Here is a 24,559-nt window from a genome sequence, read left to right on the forward strand (position 1 = left end):
AGGGAGGATTTAATTTTATTATTATTTTCCTTTGGGTCTACTTAGGTAATGGGCAGAAAAATTACTTTGCTAGAAAGTTAACCTCAGAATTAGTAGTCTCTTATGATCAGAGGAAGTGTCAACCCAAAGCAGGATGATTTCTGAGTTGTAATATTTAATTTTTTATAAATCTATTCACAGTGCCTTAATTTGTGGCCCATAATTCTTGACTATAAATCAAGGTGTAAGATTTTTTTTTGTGTGCCATCATGAGGTTAGCTCAATAAATCATTGGTGTTTATATCTGATTGTATTTATTTTTAATATTGATTGGTATTGATTTATTATCATATCAAAGAGATGGAGAAAGATATTTCATATCCAATGTACTAAAAACTGGGCAGCCAAATCTACAAAGGGAAAGTCTTTAGTACTGATTTTCTATCTTGAGGAGACAGAAATTGCATTGGATATTTCAAATCACATTTTCCAGTTTATACTAGTTTATTTTTTCTTTGATAATTGCTATTTACACGTACAAAGTTTTTATTTGCTTTGTATTTGATATTTTATTATATGTGATCTTTTTGTTTTCCTAATATTTGTTAATTGGTGTTGTAATTATAACGAAGTTATTTACATTTGGAAAGTGATATCTTTGTTGTCATGTTGCTATCTATAATTTTTAAATTTAGGTTGTGCTTTCCAATGCAAATTGTAGGCAATTCAAATCTCCAAATATAAAAAATCAACAGAAAAGATTGCAGGAAAAAAGAAAGGGTTCACTCCTATTGTATATGTTTTATTCGTGTACCATGAGATAAATTTAATGTTGATGGGAAGATGCAGAGGCAGAAGTGAAAGGGTGGTGTAAAATATTTGATGTTCGGTGTGTGTTGCCTACTTCCACAATCTCAGGGTATATTGATATAGCCAATCAATTATGAAAAATCCCAGTGATCTTAGGGAGTACACAACTTGTGAGGTTAGAAAGGAGAGGGCACAATAGGCAACGGGACGGGGAATGGTAGAGTCAAGTACTCTGGTATATAACTTAGTATTAATAAAAATAAGTGTCTCTTTCAATTCTTACCAAACCAACTTAGAAAAATTCCTTTACCAAAGACTACTTTGATATTTTTCTTATAGGACAAAGTGTTTTTTATACTATTCTGAATGTCATCTAGAATTAAAAATAGATTTTCTTTGCTCCAGACCAATATTTCCAATAAATGAATTATTATTATTTCACCATCTTCTGCACTCCAGCTACAAGGATTCCTTTTTCATTTGTTTAATCAAGTGTATAGTAGTCCCCTCCTTACTCATGGTTTCACTTTCCATGGTTTTTGGTACCTGTGGTCGACTGTGGTCCAGAAGCAAATGATCCTCCTTCTGACATCACATCAGAAGGTGAGTGGTCACAATGCCTGAGTCATTCACCTCACTTCCCCTCATCACGTGGACATTGTATCGCCTAATGCCATCACAAGAAGAAGCGTGAGTACAGGACCATAAGATATTTTGAGAGAGAGAGAGAGAGAGACTACATTCACATGACTTTTATTACAGTAATTGTTGTAGGCGCTCTACTTCATTACGAGGGTTTGGTTTTAATATTTCCCTACGCCTGATTTACAAATGAAGCTCTGCCGTAGATACATGTGTATAGGAGAAAGAACAGTACATACAGACTTTGGTACCACCTGCAGTTTTAGGCATCACTGGGAGGCTTGAAATGTACCCCGCTGGACAAAGGGTGACTACAGTGTACAAGTTAGGTTTATTTGTTCGTGAAACATTGAAAATTACTTTGGCTAATGTAAGCAAGGGAAATTTATTAGAAGGCTATGTAGAGCACGTGAATGGGTAAAACAACTAGGGAACCAGCCTTATAACTGGGTAGAAACCAAAGAACGCCAAGGGATGAAGAGATCAGAACTGTAGAAGAGCCTGCTAGCAGAATTCAGTCTCGTTGAAGGCTGCATCTGGAATATGGGGACCCCACGCATTTTCAAACCTTTTTCCTTTACTATAAATTAAAATTCTGATATATGTAGGTGAAATTTTAAGTACATATGTACCTCCTTACTACGGGATGGCTAGACTCTTGATTATAACCTTATTTAATTACAAAAAATTGAATCTCCAAAATATAATGGGATACCTATAAAATGGGTGGAGCAATTAGGGACTCTCATTTATTGCTCATGAGGATGGAAGACAGTACAGCAGACAGTTTGGCAGCTCCTCATTAATTAAACACAGACAAATGGTGCAAACCAGCATTCATGTTCCCAGGTATCTACCTAGCCGATTTGAAAACTTATGTACACATGAAAATCCAAGGGATAAGTCAGTGTTGGAACCACACTTAATAGGGCTACTGTGGTGGATACATGACTATGCATTTCTCAAAGCCCACAGACCTTCGTGACACAAGTAATGAACCCTCGCAGACACAAATTTTAAAAATTAAGGAGGTCAAGGGATCCGCACATGAAATGTGGACTGTGATCAAAGAATCATACTGCATTACAAATATATGACTTAATTTTAATGAAGAAAATGAGGATAAAGCTGCTGGCCTAATAACTTTAGAAAGCAGTGCTTTGGCTGGAAGATATAAGAATAAATACAAAAGGAACAGTGCATAAACACTGCAGTATGTTTGGTAATACCGTTTCTCACAGAGAGATATGGTTACAATCTTGAAACTTGAGTTGGTGCATAGTGGAATGGATTACATTAAAGTAAATGCATGGCAACTGGTGGAGACCATCAGATTTCTCACTATTGAAATGGGAGGTTACAGATCAGCAAAGGAGAAGGTGAGGAGAAATCGTGTGGCATGGAATTAGAGTTGGGCCATCAGTATGAGCTCACCTCCAGTTTAATATCGATGCAGAGGAGTAGTTGTAGAAACGATGATAGATTTGTATGTAAACATAGACGTGTGTGTGTGTGTGTGGCTGCTTGTTGAGAAAGTCTAGAAGTAATGACATCTCAGTAGCAACCAATATATCTAGCAACCTGATTCTGGTTTCTAATTACATTTTCTAGCAAAAGGAACCAGGAATCATTACACAAATGGCTGATTCTAGGGTTGGGCAAGGGACATCCAAGATGATTCTGAAGAATCTTATAGTGCCAGAAAGTAAGGGGGTCCTTAAATCACAAAGAAAAACATGGGGCATTTTAAAAGGACACAGGGATCAATTTGAAAGAGCTCCAAATGACCCAAGGTGGAAACACTTGAGCCAAAAATAAAGAACACAGTTTTATATTATAACTCAAAGTATTAAATAAATATCAAGTCCTTAATACATAATGATTTGAGAATTAAATAAATCTGAGAGAGGAGACAAATTTCTGTACAGAAGAATTCTCAATAATTTACGTAGATACCTTCCAATGTCAAGAAAGTGGAACTTGGCCCCTTTAGTATGAGATGCTCTTAGTGAATCACTTGTGGAGAAGATTTTTATGGAAGGTATGAAGATAATTTGATACTGGAGAAACCTGGAAAACACTGCCTCAGCCAGAGGACCATAGTTTACATCATCAGTGATAAGTCATGTTGCTAGTATGAATTTGCTGATATGATGTGATGAAAAGGGCGCTTTACCTCTCTGATTTTTCTTCTTGTAACCCACACTCAGTTTAACCAGGATAAAAGCATCAAACGAAGCCAAAATTGAAGGACATTCTGTAAATTACCTGACCAGGGCTTCTCAAAACATAAGATCATCCCAAACAAGAAAAGTCTGAGAAACTGTCTGAATCGAGAGATGCGTGGGAGACATGAGAATTAATGCAGTGTCCTGGATAGAATCCTGGGACAGTAAAAGGACATTAGAGGAAAATACGTTTGTGAAATCGGAACTAAGTGTGTTTAGTTAGTAGAAATATACCGTTCTTGCTTCCTTTGCTATGACAAATATTCCATAGTAATGTAAGGTGTTAACAGCATGGGGAGCGTGGCAAGGGGTATGTAGGAACTCTCTGTACTATCTTTGTAATTTTTCTGTAAATATAAAGCTATCATAAAGGAAAAAATTTATTTAAATAAAAGTAATGAGGGGCGCCTAACTGGCTAAGTCAGTAGAGCATGCGACTTGTGATTTTGGGGTTGTGAGTTCAAGCCCCATGTTTGGGTGGAGCTTACTCAATAAACAAACAAATGAATGTAATGAACATATATTTAGGAAAGGGAAATTGACACCAGGCAGGCTATTTTTTTATTTTTTAATTTAGTACAGTCCCACACTTTGAGAGCCCACCCCAGCATGCCCATTCTGAAACATATATTTCTGTTCCTGATACCCAGCAATTATTCTTGGGACTGTCAGAAAACAAAAACAAAATAAAAACTCTCCAACGTGTCCTAAAAAAGAAAAATATTTTGCAACTTCCTGTATTCAGAATCAACTCAGAATTTTTGGATGATATCTATGTGCTTCTCTCTAATTGCATTAGGCACCTATCTTGACATATTGTCATCTGTGGAATAAATGGTAACTATAACTAGTATTTATACATACCATGTATAGAAGGGAAAATGAGGAGGAAAGAAGATATATGATACAATAAGTATGAAAATCACTAACTACATCTATGTTTATCTTTAGATTTGATCACAGATCCATGGCTTACTTTGTCCGGGTTTACTGGGCCATTCTGAGACTCCTAAGATTGGTCTCAGTCATTCATGGTAACTTCTTGTATCCATTAGTGTCCAATGTCCAAGTCCAATATCATGCTCACTAGCCATTACCATTAGATATAATAATATGAAAGAAGGTAACTTAGATCACCTTTAAAAATCCAAAATTTTTCTTCTCCACCTTATAGTACCTCTCTATTTCCCTTGATATTTAGAGTTGATCATCTCAATCTATTCCATAATCCACTTCTTTATCTAGTGGCATTTGGAATCTAAAATTAGTACACATTTAGGTGGCTCAGTTCGTTAAGTGTCTGACTTCATCTCAGGTCATGATCCCAGAGTCTGGGATCAATCCCTACATCAGGCTCCCTGCTCAGCAGGGAGTCTGCCTCTCCCTCTCCCTCCGCCCTTCCCTCAGCTTGAGCTCTCTCTTGCTTTCTCTCAAGTAATTAAATAAAATCTTAAATGAAATTAGTACACATTTTAGTTGCTGCTTTTAGTTCAACTGAGATACATTGTGTCTATTGGTAGAAGTATTTCTCCAATGGGTCCTAAAATGTCTAGAGCCCTAGACATAGGAATCTGATATTTTTAAACGGGTTTTTTGGTATAAATGAGAGATACCACCATATCTTTACTTCTTATTCCTCAAAATAGTATATTCTGGTTATCAGTGTAACAACATTATGTGCTGGTCATATAATCAGGGAAAATAATTGAATAATAGTGAACAGCTTGCTAATCTTACAACGGTTTGTTTCTTAGCTGAAGAGCAGTGGTAATTCAACAATTCCACTTTATAAAGCCAATTCTTCTGAGTGGTTGGGTACTTAGGAAAACAAGGCATCTGGAAAGCAAGTTTGATTTTTTTTCCTCAGTCAATTTTTCATAGAAAACACTCAAAGAAGCCATAGATATGTGTTAATGAAGGGCCAACCACGTGGCAGAAGCTGGTATGTTGGTAGTGTGAATAACCTGTTAATAGAAATTGCTTATGATCTCAGGCTCTGTTAGTTTCCAGTTCCACTAAACAAAAGTGTGATGATGGAGCACTTCTGGAAATGCCTACTTTATAGTTCAGCTTAAAACGCCCGGTTTTGGTGAGCAGCTCAGGTGCCAGGGTTGCCTGGTGCTTTGCGAGCAGGCATTCAGACTCCACTCCATTCAGAGCTCTGTTGAAAACCAGACTTTTTCTCAAACAAGTACTTGCTTTTTGAGGGAGAAAAAGCTTTGCTTCAAAATGTAAGGTTCTTTTTATTTAAAATCTTATTGGGGCATATCATGGCTCCACCAGGCATATGGATCTGCTATAAAAAGTTGTAGCTTTATTGGACTTACACGACCAGAAGAGCCAAGCAGCAGAGCCTGGACCATGGGGTAAGCTTATTTAAAAAAATTCCAGGTAGGCCAAGTGATTTTTCTTGATACCTCTTAGTAAAGATCACAGGAAACAGTTGCTTTCAGCTAAAAGGGCCCCAATCCAGGTTCAATACTTTGTCCTACATCAAGGGTTTATCAATTCCAGCCCCTTGTCATAATTTAGTTTGCAGGGATCTTGAAAACCTTTCCTTTCCATAAGATATCACACTGTTCCATTACATTGATAACATTAGGCTGATTGGCTATAGTGAGAAAGAAGCAGCAACCAGGTTAGACTTACTGGTAAAACATTGCGCGGCAGAGGGTGGGAAATAACCAACTAACATTCAGGGACCTTCTATGTCAGTGAAATTTATAGGGTGTGGGGCATATCAAGACAGCCATTCTAAGGTGAAGGATAAGTGGCTGCACCTGGCCCCTCTTAAAACCAAAAAAGAGGCACAACATCTAGTGGTGCTTTAGAATTTTGGAGACAACGTATTCCTCATTGGGTTTGTTACCCTGGTCCATTTATGGAGTGACCTGAAAAGCTGCTAGTTTGGGTGGGACACAGACCAGGAGAAGGCTCAGCGACAGATTCAGGCTGCTTGTGCAGAGAGCTCTGCCACTTGGACCACATGGTCCAGCAGATCCAATGATGCTTGGAAGGTCAGTGGCAGATAGAGATTCTACTTGGAGACTGTATGTGGGTCACAGGGTAGGCCTTTAGGATTTTGAAGTAAAGCCCTGCCATATTCTGCAAATAACAGTCTGACCTGGTAGGGCCACTGCTGAATGCTTTTGAGAAACAGCCCTTGGTCTGTTACTGGACCTCGGTAGAGACGGAACATTTGACAATAAACCCCCACGTAACCATGCAACCTCAGCTGCCAGCCATGAACCAGGGGTTTGGCTGACCCAGGAAGCCCTAAATTTGCATGTGCACAGCAGCCCTCCATCATCAAGCGGAGGTGGTATATATGTGACCAGGCTCACGCAGACCCTGAAGGCACAAGAAAGTACCCTGAAGAAGAGGCCAAACACCCACGTTCGCCACTCCTGCTCCCCTGCCGTCCTCTCCCAGCCTGCCCCTCTGTCCTTGTGAGGAGTTCTCTGTGGTCAGCTGGCAAAGGGAAAGACGTCTTCGGCCTGCTTTACAAATGCCCCTGCATAATATACAGGGCTCACCTGACAGTGGAAGGCTGTAGCTCTACAGACACTTTCTGGGACATTCCTGAGGGACAATGGCGAAGAAAAATCTTCCCAGTGTGCAGAACTTCAAACAGTGCACCTGTTTGTTCCCTTTGCGTGGAAGGAGAAATGACCAGGCATGCAATTACACATATTCATGGCTATGTCCAGTGGTTTCCCTGAATGGTAAGGCACTTGGAAGAAACGTGATTGGAAAATGTGTGACTAGGAAATTTTGGGAAAAAGTATAAGTTCCTTGTGTGGAATTCCCCCCGGTGATAGCTCCCTTTTCCTTTTTTTCTTTTTTTTTTTTTTTAAAGATTTTATTTATTTATTTGACAGAGAGAGACAGCCAGCAAGAGAGGGAACACAAGCAGGGGGAGTGGGAGAGGAAGAAGCAGGCTCATAGCGGAAGAGCCTGATGTGGGGCTCGATCCCATAATGCCGGGATCACGCCCTGAGCCGAAGGCAGACGCTTAACCGCTGTGCCACCCAGGCGCCCCCATCCCTTTCCCTTTTCTGAACCCAGTTGACATGGAGAAGAAAGAAAGATTCATGAACAGCAGAAACAGCTACCATGCATGGTATTTATACATCATGTCTCCATTTCCCTTTCTATTTTCCCCTTGGGGATGGCCCAGACTTCAGAAAAGTGTGTTTAGTTACTGACTGGAGAGACACAGAAACTCATTTCAAAGGGTTTTAAACTCGTAATGATTTTGCCTGTGTTCAATTTCAGTAAGTTTCAATGAAAAGACCACTGAGTGTCTCCACTGAGCGAATTTCCCTGAACTTGTCTGTGGGCTGACGTTACCACAGTTCGGATAATTCTTTGCAGTATTTTCTTTGAATATTGCTTCTGCCTTATATTCTCCCTCTTATTCTTCTGCGATGCCAACCTCCACACATATTAGAACTATTGACTGTGCCCCACACTTCACTTATCCCCCATGTTTTAATTTTCTGTCTTTATTTTGGGCATTCATTGTGTACCTATCTTCCAATTTACAGTTCCAGCCTTGAATTGCTGTTAGAATGATTTATGTTTTTACATTCAGATGTTGTATTGTTTAATTCTGTTAAGCTCATTGATCCTTTTATATAGGTTTCGAATATCTGTTGCAATTTCCATATTGTAATAATTTTATTCATTTTTCTCTTCCCTTGAGCATACTATTAATAATATGATCATAACATCCTAACTCTAATATCTATATCATTCAGTACTTTTTCTGTTGTCTTTTATTGGTCTTATAACTCTATATCTTTACTTGCTTATTTATCTGTGTTCAATGTCAGACATTGTTTTTAAAAATCCTCGTGTGTTTCTGATAAGTTCCTGTTTTCTTTGATGTGAAGAATAGAGGCGAGGCTGATTAGCTTAATCCAAACAGGGATTATTGCCTTGCACTGAAGCTGATTTATTTAGTTAGACCCAGCCTATCTCTGGCTCACTCTTATATCTGATGTGTTGCTCTCCAAAGACTCCAATTAATTGTCTGAAGTGGGGATGGGATGCATGAATTTTTAGCACACAGAATCTGTATACATTATATATATATATATATAAATGTAGCGATTAGGTCCTTAGGACTCCTGCTCTGGTCATCTTCAAAATTTGGCAAATAGTTTGAGGAGGAAACTGCTGGATTTACTTAACTCGTTAGCTTTGAATAACACACAACCTTAGAGATTGGCACAGGTCTTTAGGAGTAAAATTAGCCATTTTTTTGAGGTGTTCAATTTTTCAAGTTTTCACTCTACTTCTACTGCAGTGCCAAAGTGTTTTTGATTTGTTTGACTCACAAAAGGAGTTCCTTACCACCGCCGGACCCAAATTCTCATTTTGACCAAAGGTTGGGTGTAGCAAAAGATCCCCGTGCAAAACACCTGTGGACACTGGTCCCTTCTCTGAAAGTTTCTTTTCTTTCTGGAATTTTAATTTCTCTAGTCCACATTGCTTCTGCAGAAATTTGCCATCTTTAAAAGTAAGACTTCCCCTTGTCTCACATCTGGCTTTCTTCTGAGCTGCCTGCTTTCCCCCTTCAATGTCAGGGGTGCCACCGGAAACACAGTCAAGAAGCTTCTATGGATATGTATTTCTTTCCCATGAGTTCCGTAATCGTGCATGGCCAACTAGGTTTACACCTTCAAAATTTTTGAGGGGCGCCTGGGTGGCTCGTTGGTGAGCATCCAACTCTTGATTTCACCTCAGGTCATGATCTCAGGGTCATGGGATGGAGCCCCAGATCGGGCCCTGAGCTCAATGTGGGATATGCTTGGGATTCCCTCCCTCCTGCCCTCTGCCCTCTGCCCTCCCCCTGCTTGTGCGTGAGCTCTCTAAACAACAAACTAACTAAAAAAACAAATAATGTTAAGAAGAACAAAATAAGATAATTTTTAAATTCAGTATCCCTCATAATAGATTGCTTCCTTTACCAGACTCTAACAAGTATTCCATCCTTCTCTGCTGTTTTCAAAGCCCATGTGAAGAGGTTGTATCAATACCTAAAAAGTGAAAAAAAAAAATCTTGTTAGTTTAGTATTTGAATTTTAGACATTTTCTAAAATGATCTGTTTCATGGATGGAATGGAAGTTCAGTGAAAATAGGGACTTTAATTAGTTCAACATGTCATTCTTAAGGCTTAGTGCCCTCACTAAATGGTCCGACGTAGTGCTCAATAATATTTGTTAAATAAATAAATAAATTCAACCCTAGAATTATGGTAGCTTTAATTTAAAATATTATTTAATTTCATTAATTAATTTCATTAATGTACTTACTCAGAAATTTTCTTCAATAGTTTTGTGGTTTTTGTTAACAGTAAGGCATATTCATTATTTGTAAGGCAATGTCTTTTATGTTTAGACTGAGGTTACTGATAGCTCATTTTAATTGCCTTTTTCAATTCAATCTTATAATATTTATCTCTAGTTTTTTGTTTTTAGTAACTATTACACATTGTTCATCATAGTTTAATATCATAGTTTTACGTAGTTCAACATAGTTTATGTATATCTTTGCCTATCTATCATCTATGTACCTATCATATACCTATCATCTATTATCTGTTTTTGTAATTATATTTTGCTTATTCAGTCTATTCCTGGTAGGTATCTGTGTTTTCTCCTCTTTTCCGTTGCTTATTTGTTCTACTGCTGCATGCTGTGTTTCCACATTTTAAACTCTCCATTGTTTTCCACATCTATTAAATTATTTCCTGTCATTTACAAACATTCTGAGTTTTGAGGAAGTTCCTTTATGTATAGTCTATTAATCACAGCCTTGAAAGAGACAACATAAGAATTTTGGGACTTTTATTCATTTGACTTGTGATTCTATTTTTGTTTATATATTTGCATAACTTTCTTTTATTATCAATCTTTTAAATTTTTTTCTTATATTCTTGTTTCCTTTTACTTTTTAGTATCATTACCATAATTAGATTGTTCGTTGTTGCACGGCTTTATATCTTTCTTTTAAGTTAACACTATGTGTGTGTGTGTGTGTGTGTGTGTGTGTGTGTTTTAAGATATTGAACTTGCCAAGCAGTCTTTCAAACTTTATTCTGGACTCATGAATTTTCAGAAGTAGCTTTTCCTTTTTTTCTCCTTTTACTTGTTTCTTTTCTTTTAAAGTTTCTTTTTTCTTATTCTCCTTTCTTTTCTTCTTTCCTCTTTTTTTTCTTTATTTTTTGAGTGTGTTGGATTAGAGCTATTTTCCATATATTTTCTTTTTTCTTCCATTTTTTAATATGTTCTCCCTTAATTTTTTCTTCCTTTCTTTTAATATTCCAAATAATATTTTGTTGTCTAGATGTAACCAAGTTTATTTATCCATACACCTACTGAAGGACATCTTGGCTGCTTTCTAAATTGTAGCAATTATGAATTAAGGAGCTCTAAATATTTGTGTGCAGGCTTTTGTGTAGACATAAATGGTCAACTCCTTTGGGTAAGTACCAAGGAGCATAATTGCTGATTTTATGGTAAGAGTATTTACTTTTGCAAGAAACTCCAAACTGTCTTTCAAAGTGGCTGCTCCATAATGTATTTCTACCAGCAATGAATGACAATAATTGTTGCTTCACATTCTCACCAGCATTTGATGGTGTCATTGCTCCGGATTTGCTCTCTTCTTCTCTCTCTCTCTCTCTCTCTTTTTTAGCAGTTCACTGCACTTATAAGGCAGTATGTTTTATACAGCTCCCATTACTACTTTCGTGTGTGACTTATTCTACTGTGCCTTCTGCCTGTTTATTTGATCGTCTGAATTTAAAGGAATCAGTAAAAAAAAAAAAAAAAAAAAAAGACTTACCCACATAGTGTATGGTCAACATTTTCCCCAAAAAAGCTTGTGTATGTGTGTGTTATACATATCAAAATCCAATCAGCCAATACCAACGCTGCTTTCCATACAAATGCACTCTTTTTACATTTTCTTTTAAAAGTGTGATGTATCTGTCTGTTGGCAATACATGATTAGTACTAAAACATCATTCTGATTATTTCACACATCAAAACTTAGGGGATAGAAAAGTGGCCGTGAATTTTCTTGCCCCCCGCCCCGCACGGAAGATAAACAAACAAACAAACAAACAAACAAACAAACATCCTGTTCTCTAGATAGCTGTGTTTTTCCTCCATCTGGATTATTTCAAGATATTCTTTCTTTTTTCTGCATTTTGAATATGGATAGTTGTGGAGTTTTTTGGGGTATGTATCCTGTTTGCTATTCTCTAATTTTCCATTTCTGTGTTTTAGTTTCTGTCATTAATTTTGAAAAGTTCTACAGCCACTATTTCTTCAGATTTCTTTTCTCTTTTCCCTCTTGTCCTCTGGTACTCCAATCATGTGCATGTATATGTTACAAGTTGAGATCGTCCCATAATTCTTGGATGCTGTGCTCTGTTAAGTTTTTCTCTTTTTTCTCTTTGCATTTCAGTTTGGTAAGTTTCTATTGGCTGTCTTCAGGAATCACTGATTCTTTCCTCTGCCTTGTTCAATCTACTAACGTGCCTATCAAAGGCATTCTTCATTTCGGTTACAGTGTTTCTGATTTCTAGGGTTTCTTTTGATTCTTTCTTACTGTTGCTATTTCTCCATCTATATTGGTCATCTGCTATTGCATGCGTTTTTCTTTAGAGCCCTTACTGTATTCATCATAATTATTTTCAATTCCCTGTTAGATATCTCCAACATCTATGTTCTATGTGCTCTGGTTCTGTTGCTTGCTTTGTCTCTTCAGAAGGTGGAGTTTTTTTCTTCCTTTGTTACACTTTGTAACTTTTTTGTTGAAAGCAGAACACGTTGCATGAGAGCAGAATCTGATGTACACAGGCCATTAGTGTGCAGATTTATGATGGTCTTGGAAGGATGTGTTTAATATTCGCTGTGGCTGAAGCTCTAGGTACTTCTGAGAAGTAGTCATGTCTTCTGGTGTGCTTGCTCTTGTTTCCTCTTTTAACTCGGCTTCTATAAGTATTCTTTCTCAGAAAGAAAAGGGCTCTACGGCTGTACGTCACCATATTATACTGTATATTGTGTGGTGGTGGTTGTGGCAAAGGCAAAAAATGTTCTGTAATCTTATGTTTATACCTCAATATTTTAGGCCTGTGTCCCCAAGCTGTGATTTTCCCAACCATTTCCCCAGTGGTATAGTCGTCCCTCACCACTGCCTTTGATTTGAGAGATGAAGTTCAGAGAGCACTGGCGCGTGGGTGACGTCCTTTCCCCAGTTGGGATGAGGATATGGCACAGTTCACTGAAGAGTAGGTCTTTGTAATGAAGAACAATTTGGATGTGTTTCAAAATGGTTACTTTTCAAGTTCGTCAGCATGAGGGGATTTTCTTGGCTCTTCACTATAAGAACCTGAAGTCACCCCTGGAGGTAACACCCATGAAAGTGTGGGGTCGTCCTAGATTCTCAGTCTATAGTCCACACTGGCTCCCAGCAATGTGTCAGACTTATCACGTAAGTCTTCCTACCATTTTACAGCTCCAGCACTTGAGTTCCAGGTAAGCAGATCTCGGCCCTGACTCAGAATTTGTTCCTCTCTCCAGTTTGCAGTGTGACAGTTTACCTTGTGACCTCAGTTCTCTGAAAGAACCAAGAAAAGTCATCAATTTTCCATTTGTCCAGTATTTTTTTTTAAGAATTGAAATTCTAAGTTCTTGACATGTCAAGCTGAAACTGTAAGTTTTGTGGTGGTGGTTGTTGCTGTTGTTGGAATTACGAGCCTTATCTAAAATTTATATGGAAAACCAAAAAACCTAAAATAGTCAGCATAATTGAAAAAAATACATAATTGGAAAATATACGATATTTGATTTAAGATTTAATATAGCTTTTGAAGACTTACAGATTTAATATATATATCAGATTGTCAGAAATAAATGGGGGGAGTGGACATGATTTTATTCATTTGTATATTCATTTTTGTGAATTTTTATACAGTAAAGTTATTAAACCATGATCTGTTATAAAGCAGATTAATCAAGAGAATATGGTATTGGTAAAATAAAAACAAATAGATCAAGGGACAAACTAGAGAGTCCAATATATATATGTATGTACGTATATACACATATATATATCTTTTTTCAGTTAACTTTTGCAGTAGGTGCCAAAGGAATTCAATGACAGCACATTATTTTTCAACAAATGATGCTGGAAAAAGTAGGCTTCCATAAGCAAAAATCTGAAACACAGCATATACGTTTCACTAAGTACAAAAGACAACTCAAAACAGAACTTCTTAAATATGAAATCTGAAGCTTTGTAATTTCCACCAGCTGATGAAACCCTGTATCTGTGCAATGACATACTACTCAGCAAACGAGGACTAAACTACGGATATCTGCAAATACATGGACGGACCTCAAAAGCACTATACAAGGCGGAAAAAGTGACAGTCAAAAGCTATAAACTATATGATTCCTTTTCCATGACAATACAAAATAAACAAAATCATAGGACAATGGATTAGTGGATTCTTCAAGGGCTATGCGTGAGGAGTAGGGGTTGACTACAAAAGTGCATGAGGAAATGATTTGGAGTGACGGAGACACTATTTATTTTGATTTGTGATGTGCCCAAATCATGTAATTTATGTGCTGACTCTAGCCTCCATGATGGACACTGATTTTTGATGTGAGGAAGACTTTTTCACTATGTAAGAGATTAATTCTTTGCTTAGTATTTTAAAGAAATCAGGAAGCAGCAACAAAAGAATACGACAATAAAATGAAATATGAAAAAGAATGAAGCAGTCCTGGGTAAAGGCCTTTGCTCTCTGTCAGCCCTTTCTTCCTACTTTTCATTTTTCCCATTAATTTTGAGATACAATGCCATTTTCGAGCGTGTCCTCCATATTAATTTAAAGTATGCTTTTTAGGGCAGCTCAAAAGGCAACTCTAATAAAATTCTCAAATGTGCAGAGAGACTTCATGGAACCGTCTTTACAGAATAATAAATTTAACCTAAGTAGTAGTAGGCTAAGTAGTAGTATTAAAAGAGGTATTTTATGTATTTAAATTCATTCTACAACATTCCTCACCTGATGTCATAATGTCTTTGAAACGCTTGCACGTAGTTTATTTCTTGTTACTATTTCATCCTGAAATGGAGCATGACAGCAATTGACCTTATTTTTCTGCTATTCTGCACCACCTGGCTACTCTTCTTGCGTTCCCTATCTTCATTGAAAAGTTCACAGTGGGGTGCCTAGGTGGCTCAGATGGTTAAGCATCTGACTCTTGGTTTCAGCTCAGGTCATGATCTCAGGGTCATGATATCAAACCCCATGTTGGGCTCCACACAAGGGTGGAGACGGCTTAAGATTCTCTCTTTCCTGGGGCGCCAGGGTGGCTCAGTCGGTCGAGCGTCCTACTCTTGGTTTTGGCTCAGGTTATGATCTCAGGGTCACGAGATAGAGCCGGTTGTCAGGCTTTGTGCTGGGAGTGGCGTCTGCTTGAGATTCTCTCTCTCCCTCTCCCTCTCCTCTCTCCCGCCCTAAAGAAAAATGAAAGAGTAGTTAGAACAGTGCTTGTGGGGTGCCTGGGTGGCTGAATTGGTTAAGTGTCTGCCTTCAGCTCAGGTTGTGACCTTGGGATCCTGGGATGGAGCCCCACATCAGGCTCCCTGCTCAGCGGGAAGCCTGCTTCTCCCTCTCCCTTTGCCCCTCCTCACCACTCGTGCTCTCTCTCTCTCTCTCACTCTCTCTCTCAAATAAATAAATAAATAAATAAATAAACAAAATCTTTATTTAAAAAAAAAAAAGAAGCTTCCTCCATGTCTTCTAACACATGAAATGCTGGTGCAAAGATTGTCTTCCCTTTTCCTTGCTGCTTATTAAAGCTCTCCTCATCCTGCATGCTCCATCTCAAGTCCTACCTCTTCTACGAAACTGGCCGCACTCCGGTATTATTATTATTATTATTATTATTATTATTATTATTATTATTATTATTATTATTATTATTATTATTATTATTATTATTATTATTATTATTATTATTATTATTATTATTATTATTATTATTATTATTATTATTATTATTATTATTATTATTATTATTATTATTATTATTATTATTATTATTATTATTATTATTATTATTATTATTATTATTATTATTATTATTATTATTATTATTATTATTATTATTATTATTATTATTATTATTATTATTATTATTATTATTATTATTATTATTATTATTATTATTATTATTATTATTATTATTATTTACATTCTCAGTACTAATATCTTAGCTCTGGATCTTGCCATTTTTTTTTGTTTGTTCAACTGCTGCAAACCCTGATATCTCTTCAATCTATTCTATGCATTGCAACCAGAGTCATTCTTCTATCTGCTTAAGGCCTTCAATGACTACTCATTCCCATAGCACAAAAATCCAAGTTGATGATTGGAAATAGCTTTAGGAATTATTTCTCAAATTGAGAATGGTAATTTTTAATGTTAGACTTCAGCATGGGGTGAGGAAGGAGGGTATTTATGTGGTTATTATGGTCATGCCAATGTCTGATTCACAGTATATACAGATGAGTAGTTCCTCTCCTTATTTAGAAGCTAAAGATCCATTGAACTAAAATCTTTAATTTATCTCAAAAATACATGCATGCACTCTCTGTTCCTCTTCACCTGACAAACAGCTGCATCTTCCTGTGTGGTGCCAGTCAGGTCTCAGAGACACGATGGTGAAGGTTGGAGTAAACAAATTTAGCCAGATTAGACCTGGTCACCAGGGCTGCTTTTAACTATGGCAAAGTGGATATTGTTGCGATCAATGACACCTTCACTGACCTCAACCACATGGTCTATATGCCCCAGTATGACTCCACCCATAGCAAATGCAATGGCACAGTCAAGACTGAGAATGAGAAACTTGTCATCAATGGAAAGCCTATCTCCAACCTTCAGGACCATGATCCCGCCAACATCAAATGGGGAGATACTGGTGCTGAATTCACTTCACTACGATGGAGAAGGCTGGGGGTCATTGGAAGGATGGAACCAAGAGGGTCATCATCTCTGTCCCTCGTTCTCCTGGTGCTTCATGTTTGTGAGGAGTGTGAACCATGAAAGGTATGACAATGCCCTCCAGATTGTCAGCAATACCTCCTGCACTACCAGTTACTTGGCCCCTCTGGTTAGGTCATTCACGACAACTTTGGCATCATGGAGGGACTCATGACCACAGTCCATGCCATCACTGCCACCCAGAAACTATAGATCACCCTTCTGGGAAGATGTGGTGTGGTGGCTGAGGAGCTGCCCAAACCATCATTACTGCTTCTACTGGCACTGTCAAGGCTGTGGGCAAGGTCATCCCTGAGCCACATGAGAAGTTCACTAGCATGGCCTTTCATGTTCCCACCCTTAATGGGTCAGTTATGCATCTGACCTGCTGCCTGGGGAAAGCTGCCAAAAATGATGACATCAAGAAAGTGGTGAAGTAGGCAACACTGGCACCCTCAAGGACATCCTGGGATACACTGAGAACCAGGTTGTCTCCTGTAACTTTGACAGTGACACCCAGTCTTCCACCTTTGATGCTGGGGCTGACATTGCTCTCAATAACTAGTTTGCTAAGCTCATTTCCTGGTACCACAATGAATTTGGCTATACCAACAAGGTAGTAGACCTTATGGCCCATATGGCTTCCAAGGAGTAAGAGCCCCCTGGACCACAAGCCCCACTGACAGCATAAGTAAAAGAGAGAGGCCCTCAGCTGATGGAGAGTCCTTGCCCCAACTCATCCCCTAGCACACTGAGAATCTCCTGACCTCTACAGTCTCTATCTCAGACCCCTTGAAGAAGGGGAGGGACTCAGGGAGCCCTATCCTGTCATGTACTATCAATAAAGTATATTGGACCCAACCAGAAAATTATATGTGCATGGGCAGACACTGCTCTCAAATCTTAAAAAGAATTAATTCAAGTTTTAAAATGTTTGGGATTCTGCACACGCACACACAGATGTATGTCTATGGATTTATACATATTATGTGTCTATACTTACATACAAATATTTATGGGGCACCTGGGTAGCTCTGTTGGTTAAGCATTTGCTTTCGGCTCAGGTGATGGTACCAGGGTCCTGGGATCGAACCCTGTGTTGGTCTCCCTGCTCAGCAGGGAGTCTGCTTCTCCCTCTCCCTCTGCCCCTCCCCCAACTTGTGCGCTCTCTCTCAAATAAATAAATCTTAAAAAATAAATACAAATATTTATATATAGACATATATAATACTAGATATATAAAATATAAAAAATATATAATATATACATAGACCATGTATGTGTGTGTAACTAGTTACGTCTATGTCTAGGAACTTTGGAGAATTGATTTCTGATGTTTTAATGATTTTTTCTTTTTCTCTTCCTTTATTAAATAGTAGAGTTACAGGAATGTTGGTTCCTTTTGTAATTTGTCTAAGTAAATTGTTGGTTTCATTCTATTGTTAAATATTAAAGACTGTAGAAGTAGAATGCCAGGGAAACCACAGAAGACATAAATACTGTCGTGGGTCTATATATTCTGGAAAATGAAAACGAATAAAGCAGATAGCAGTGAGAATCACTGTGAGAAAGTGGAAACTGGCGAAAGAGATGGTACTAAAAATGGTTTATTTTTGCTAGAGCCAACAGCCTTCCAACCCCTTATTCACTCATTCATTCATTCATTCATTCGTTCGTTAACTAAAAACATGGTCCATTAGATTTGTGGACTCTAGCAACATGATAATAAAATGATAATAAAATTTTGCCTCATTCAGATTGCATATTACTCTCAACTCAGAGTACTTGCCCTTCATTAAAAATGCAGCAAATCAACAGATCACTCAACTATGTGATCAGTGAATTACTTAAGATATTATCTTTAAAGATTTTTTATAATCTCCTTAGTTCTTTAAAAAAAGGAAAAATATTTTTGAAATATTAGTGTGAACATTAAATATGAACATACTTTTTGAAAGCCTCTGAAACCATGACCTCCAATATATATCTGACACATTTCTCACCAAAATTACATTTACAATAAAAACTTCATTATTTCCTAATACTTTTAAAAAATGATATTTCAATTAAAGCATTTGATATTAGTTTTGGAAAGATGTATAGGGATTTTCGTATCTTACTGACAATGTGAATGTTAGAATCAACTTCCTCAGAACACTTACTGTCAATCAAGAGGATCAGCTTTCTTTACCATCTTATCCCCTTTCTCTCTTCTGCCTTCCTTCGTCGCTGTCTATCATATATACCACACATATAATATATATTCATTTAGTTAGCATTTGCATGTTGTTTTCCACATTCCTGATTTTCACTTTTGCGCTTCTGTGTACTTGGAATAGTCTTACAAAAGCAAACGTGTATTGTTTCATTTCTTTACAAATTGCTCCATTAAAGAATTTATAATAAAAAAATTACTTACCTTTCACTTTATGGTTTTATTGTGTTAAATCTGCTTGATAAAATGTAATTTATTCCATGAATGTAAAATGGTAAGAAATAGGTGAGTGCTCACGGACAGTCTCGTCTATGAGCAATCAGAAAAGAAAAGTCTCTAAGTAGAGACGATGTATGGTAGAGCTCTTTACATTAATGTATATATCAGACCAAGCTGGAAATCAAGAAACCAAAGTCAATCCATTTACCCAGGATCTGGTTAGACTCATAACTATTGTCTCTAGGCAAACAATTTTGTGTAGTGATACATTGCAGCTGAGGGGCTCGGTGACTGTAGGAACCAGGCTTGGACGCATTTTTCACTGTACCTGCAAGAGTCATTTTCTTGGATAGGGGTGGGGGAGGTAGAACCTGCCGTGAAAGGGGCACTGGAAAGATAAAGGCAGTATGTAGATTTGCTAATAAAGGAAAGCTGAGGCATAAGTCATGTCATCATTTCCAAGATACTCTCTGAAGTCTACGTGTCACAGCATTCTAGATTCTAAGTTTGTCATTTTCTTCATGTCAGTAGAAAAGATGACTTTTGTAGCAATTGAAAGAATCTGATTATAAAAATGAATTTTCTCGGGATAGCTTAATTTACCTTTATAGACCATGGTTTTCCTTTTAAATATGATTGGCAGGATAGGGAAATCTTCAGTGAAAGATTTTCTTTTCTTGGTGACAAGAAGAAGAAATTTTAGAGGTATTGGTTAAGCTACACATTTTTATTTGTTTCACATAAAATAAATTTTATATTTGTATGTGGTGTCAAGTCAGCTTCTTATAGTACAGCAAGTTGCGTTTTTGTATAAATTTATAAGCCACCTTGCTTTGATATGGAAACAGTAAAGATTACTGACATCTAAAATTTAGTTACACAGGTGAAGACTGGCCATTTTCTATATAACTTAAAATAGATAGGACCCGGCTTTTAGGCTAAGAAAAAGAGATATTAATGATATATAAAAGTGTCTAACTGAAAGAATGAAATGAGGTGTTTCAAGAATTTATATAGTAAAAGCTAGAGGGTTTTTCGTTCAGCTTTGCTTTCCGGGGTATGTATACTATATTTTGCATAATCACATTCATTTATTTGAAGAAAAGGCCATTCTCCGGACCATGTGTTTGAAGGCTTGCTTCACCTGCTGGTTTCTTAGTGTATATATGAAAGGGTTCAAGAGAGGAGCCACTGAGGTAAGGATCACAGCTACTCCTTTGTTTAAAGTCACCCTTTCTCTTGCGGAAGGCTTAATGTACATGAAGATGCAGCTGCCGTAAGAGAGGGAGACCACTATCATGTGGGAGGAACAGGTGGAAAAGGCTTTTTTCCTTTGACTCGTGGAAGGAATTCTCAGAACCGTCCGGATGATGTATGTGTAGGAGAGCAGAACAAGCGTTAAGGTGACCATCAGTGTTACCACTGCTAAAATAAATGCCATGAGTTCTAGAAAGCGAGTGTTTGTGCAAGAAAGCTGTAGAATTGGAGAAGAGTCACAGATAAAATGATCGATTATATTGGAGGCACAGAAATCCAACTGAAGCAGCAGGATTACTGGTGGAAAGATGACCAGGAATCCTGCAAGCCAGGAGCTAAAGACAAGAAGGACGCAGACTCTGCTGCTCATGATGGTGGTGTACTGGAGAGGGTTGCAGATGGCCACGTAGCGGTCATAGGACATGGCGGCCAGAAGGTAAAATTCTGTCACCCCCAATAAGATGAAGAAAAATAGCTGAGCCACACAATCGTTGTAGGAAATGGTTTTGTTTCCCGTCACGATAGTGACAAGGAATCTGGGAATGCCGACAGACGTGAATGATATTTCTAGGAATGAGAAGTTCCGAAGGAAGAAATACATTGGAGTCTTCAGGTGGGGATCTGTAAGGGTGAGGGTGATAATGATCAGGTTCCCCGTCACACTGAGCATGTAGGCACCAAGAAGAAATATGGAAAGTACAACCTGCCACTGTGGGTCATCTGTCAACCCGAGAAGAATAAACTGTGTTACTGCTGTGTGATTTCTCATTATTTCCCTTCTTTATGAAGGTATTCTTTGTTTTAGCTGAAAAACAGATGAAAAAATAAGACAGAAAAGAAACTGAAACACACACATAAACATGTACAAACACATTTTAAAAATCATTGCTGTCTTTTGCTTTTAGAGAAAAATGACTTTGTAATAAAAGAAACAAAATACCTTTAAAGTTTATTTTTTTATATCATATACTGGTTCATTATCTCTATATTTCCTTAATTGTATTTTCACATTTCTCAGTATAAATCTGTCTTCTGCGTGTTTCAATGTATTCCTGAAAATAAGGAAAGAAAATGGAGATTAAAACCTCTGAGACTGAAACCTCCTCAAATAAAACTATGAGCTTACCCTCAGCGTACCACAATATTCTTTGAAGGTATTTTTAGTTGTTGCTTTCCTCTCTATGTATTTAAAATTTTTTCTCTTTTGGATAAACATTTCTTTCTCTTTCCCTGTTCAAACTTTTACCATCTACAGAGACCACTCTAACGTGTCCCTGATAACAGTTTACAGATCTAATTCCAATGGCTATGCCATAAGACATTCTAATTTTAATCACTAATCTGTTATAATAGTCTCTTCTAAGACTGTTAATATGTTTTTCTTACATATATTTTTATACGTTGCTCAACCTATCATGAATCTCTCATATATAAAGCAGCATTTTTATTTTAAGTCCTAATTATATTTTTGTAAACTCTAAGTGTTCTCACTTATTTCTAAAGTAACTCAGGCACTTCTCTGAGCATTGCCTATTCTTTTCTTGAAGGATGATAAAAGGGAATAGTTCAACATTCAAGCTAAGTTTTAGGAGGCAAAGATTATTATTATTTTTTCTTTTATTTTTTGTTCTAGTACAACTCTGCGTGTTGTTCAGGATTTGTTTGTTTTTCCTGTTTAAAGTTATTATTTTCCATAAAAGCTTTCAACGTGCTGTCATCTAAAACCATTTGAAACATACTTAACTGTCCAGACAGTCTGGCTGAGGCTGAAATGTCTCATTTGTTTTCTATATCCTTCAGAGGCTTCAGAGCTTTCAAAAGGAATAATATTTTCTGAGGATTAGCCAATTAATATAACATGTTAATAAAGTTACTAAAATCTTTTACCTGCATAATTGCTGCAGGGAATGATTTTTTTTTTTAAGAGTAAGACATTTCATTTTATTTATTTTTTTTCTTTTCTTTTTTTTAATAATAACATTTTTTTATTATATTATGTTAGTCACCATACAGTACATCTTTGGTTTTTGATGTAGTGTTCCATGATTCATTAGTTGCGTATAACACCCAGTGCACCATGCAATATGTGCCCTCCTTACTACCCATCACCAGCCTATCCCATTTTATTTTTTTATTTTTTATTCTTATATATATATGATTTGCAAATGACACTACAGATAAAGGACTGGTATCCAAGATCTACAAAGAACTTCTCAAACTCAATACATGAGAAACAAATAAACAAATCAAAAAATGGGCAGAAGATATGAACAGACACTTTTCCAATGAAGACATGCAGGGAATGATTCTTACTTTCCATCATCTGTGTATCCAACTCCTTGTGGTCATAAGAAACGCATCTTTTGGCTTCTGCCTCTATTTGATGGATGCTAACCTTTCCCACGTATAGATGCACATTGTGTAAAATTAGACATCAAGTCTATCTGCTCAGTGTTAAGATACGTCAATTAAATTGTTTTGAATCTTGCACTAAAAGAATACATTTTGTGTCCTGAAATTGATTATATTAAAGTGATTATTGAAAGACACCTAACGATACCTAGATAAGAACACAAAAATCATGCACATGTAGTCCTATCAATCACAAAATATCTACGTTACAGTAAACAAAAATGTTGCTTGAAACTATTAAATTGTAGTAGTTTTAAAATTCTCTTCGTTTTTATATTACATATAAACTGTGTGGCTCAATTTTATTCATATATAGCATTGTGCACGATGGAGAATACTTATATAAAGCATAAACTTATACTATAAAAGCTAAAATATATTCCTGGAAGAAACAGTTAAAAACATACTTTTATGGTGAATAGGCCTGGTGTAGTCAATGCTATTTATAATGGCTTCTTTAATTTATTTAAACATAGTGCTTTGGGATTTTTCAAAAGCCTTTGCAATCTGTTTCTCCTCTGTCATTTTATATTTCTAAACAAATATTCAAAATATTGATCATAAGGACTATATCCAAGAACCCCTCTACTGTGTTTGTAAAAAGGGTCTACATTAGCCCATTTCTGTCCATCAACCCAAATTTCTCTAAGGATCTGAGATCTTAGAATATCCTACCTATTGCCATTAAAAAAATTATTATCTTGATACTTAAAATGAAATAAATTATAGTTGAAATAAAGGGTAATCTATTGTCTTCCAAGCTCAGTGGACAAAATGATGTGATCTTAGTAATGTTGTGCAGGTTAGCCATAATTTTATCTGCTCCCTTCACAGTGGACTCAGGGGATTAGGTGAATGAATAAACAAAAGGTAGTATGGTGATTGGTGTTCTCAGAACACTAGCATTAAACTATAATCCAAATTAGCACACAATTTAGAATAGAATATTTGGGTGAGAGTGGCCTGAGATCAGAGCAGAAAATATATAGATTCCTTTAAACTTTCATAGTAATTTGTAACTTCGCAAGGAGAAGAAACTTAATAATGGCGTAATAGAGATGAGTCATTTCTCAAGGGCAACAGACTAAGTTGTGAACAGTGGGTGTTTCTCCAAACTTAGGGACTATACTAAGAATTCACTGTGATGATTTAGACTGGGGCTGAGGTCTCTATCATTCTACACCATAAGAGATGTCAGGCGTGTCTTTAAAGTTTTACATTTTCCACTGAATGATGACATAGTACAGTTGATCATGATGAAAATCATTACCATTTACTCATTCAGTGATTACTTCTTAAAAAATCTTTATTTTCTTTATTTTTACAAGAATTACTTTTTAGATAGTAATTATGTGTTGGGTCAAGCTTAGGATTCTGAGAATACAGAGATGATAAAGACAACTTTCTGCATGAGTTTCACTAACAGAAAAATGTGAGAATTATTTTGAAATCTCAGATTCTGTATTTCATGTCCAACTGAAACACTATCCCACCCGCCCACCTGCATCATCTCATTTCTCGCTGCATTGACCTAAAATGACATGTATAATATCCTATTTACATTCATCATTTGAGACTTATATTTAGTTGCTGCTTAATCAAGGAGTTACATAAGACATTTAAATAGTTTAAATTAAGTGGAATTTGGGATTATTTGATGACGTTAAAATGCTAGAGACTCTCTGAACAAAGATTTTAAGATATTTTTACTA

General features: G+C 36.8%; 1 protein-coding gene and 1 pseudogene across 1 annotated transcript; one reads left to right on the plus strand and one right to left on the minus strand.

The window, feature by feature from the left end:
• Nucleotides 1-16,419: 16,419 nt before the first annotated feature.
• LOC103682025 lies at nucleotides 16,420-17,399 on the plus strand (annotated as a pseudogene).
• A 2,865-nt stretch (nucleotides 17,400-20,264) lies between these two features.
• On the minus strand, nucleotides 20,265-21,292 carry LOC103682024 (olfactory receptor 6C75). Its single transcript, XM_008711594.2, has one exon. The coding sequence runs from the start codon at nucleotides 21,202-21,204 to the stop codon at nucleotides 20,266-20,268; it is 939 nt and encodes a 312-aa protein (XP_008709816.2). The 5' UTR covers nucleotides 21,205-21,292; the 3' UTR covers nucleotide 20,265.
• Nucleotides 21,293-24,559: the final 3,267 nt, after the last annotated feature.

The sequence above is a fragment of the Ursus maritimus genome, unplaced genomic scaffold (assembly GCF_017311325.1).
Source record: "Ursus maritimus isolate PB19 unplaced genomic scaffold, ASM1731132v1 scaffold_26, whole genome shotgun sequence".
Taxonomy (NCBI): domain Eukaryota; kingdom Metazoa; phylum Chordata; class Mammalia; order Carnivora; family Ursidae; genus Ursus; species Ursus maritimus.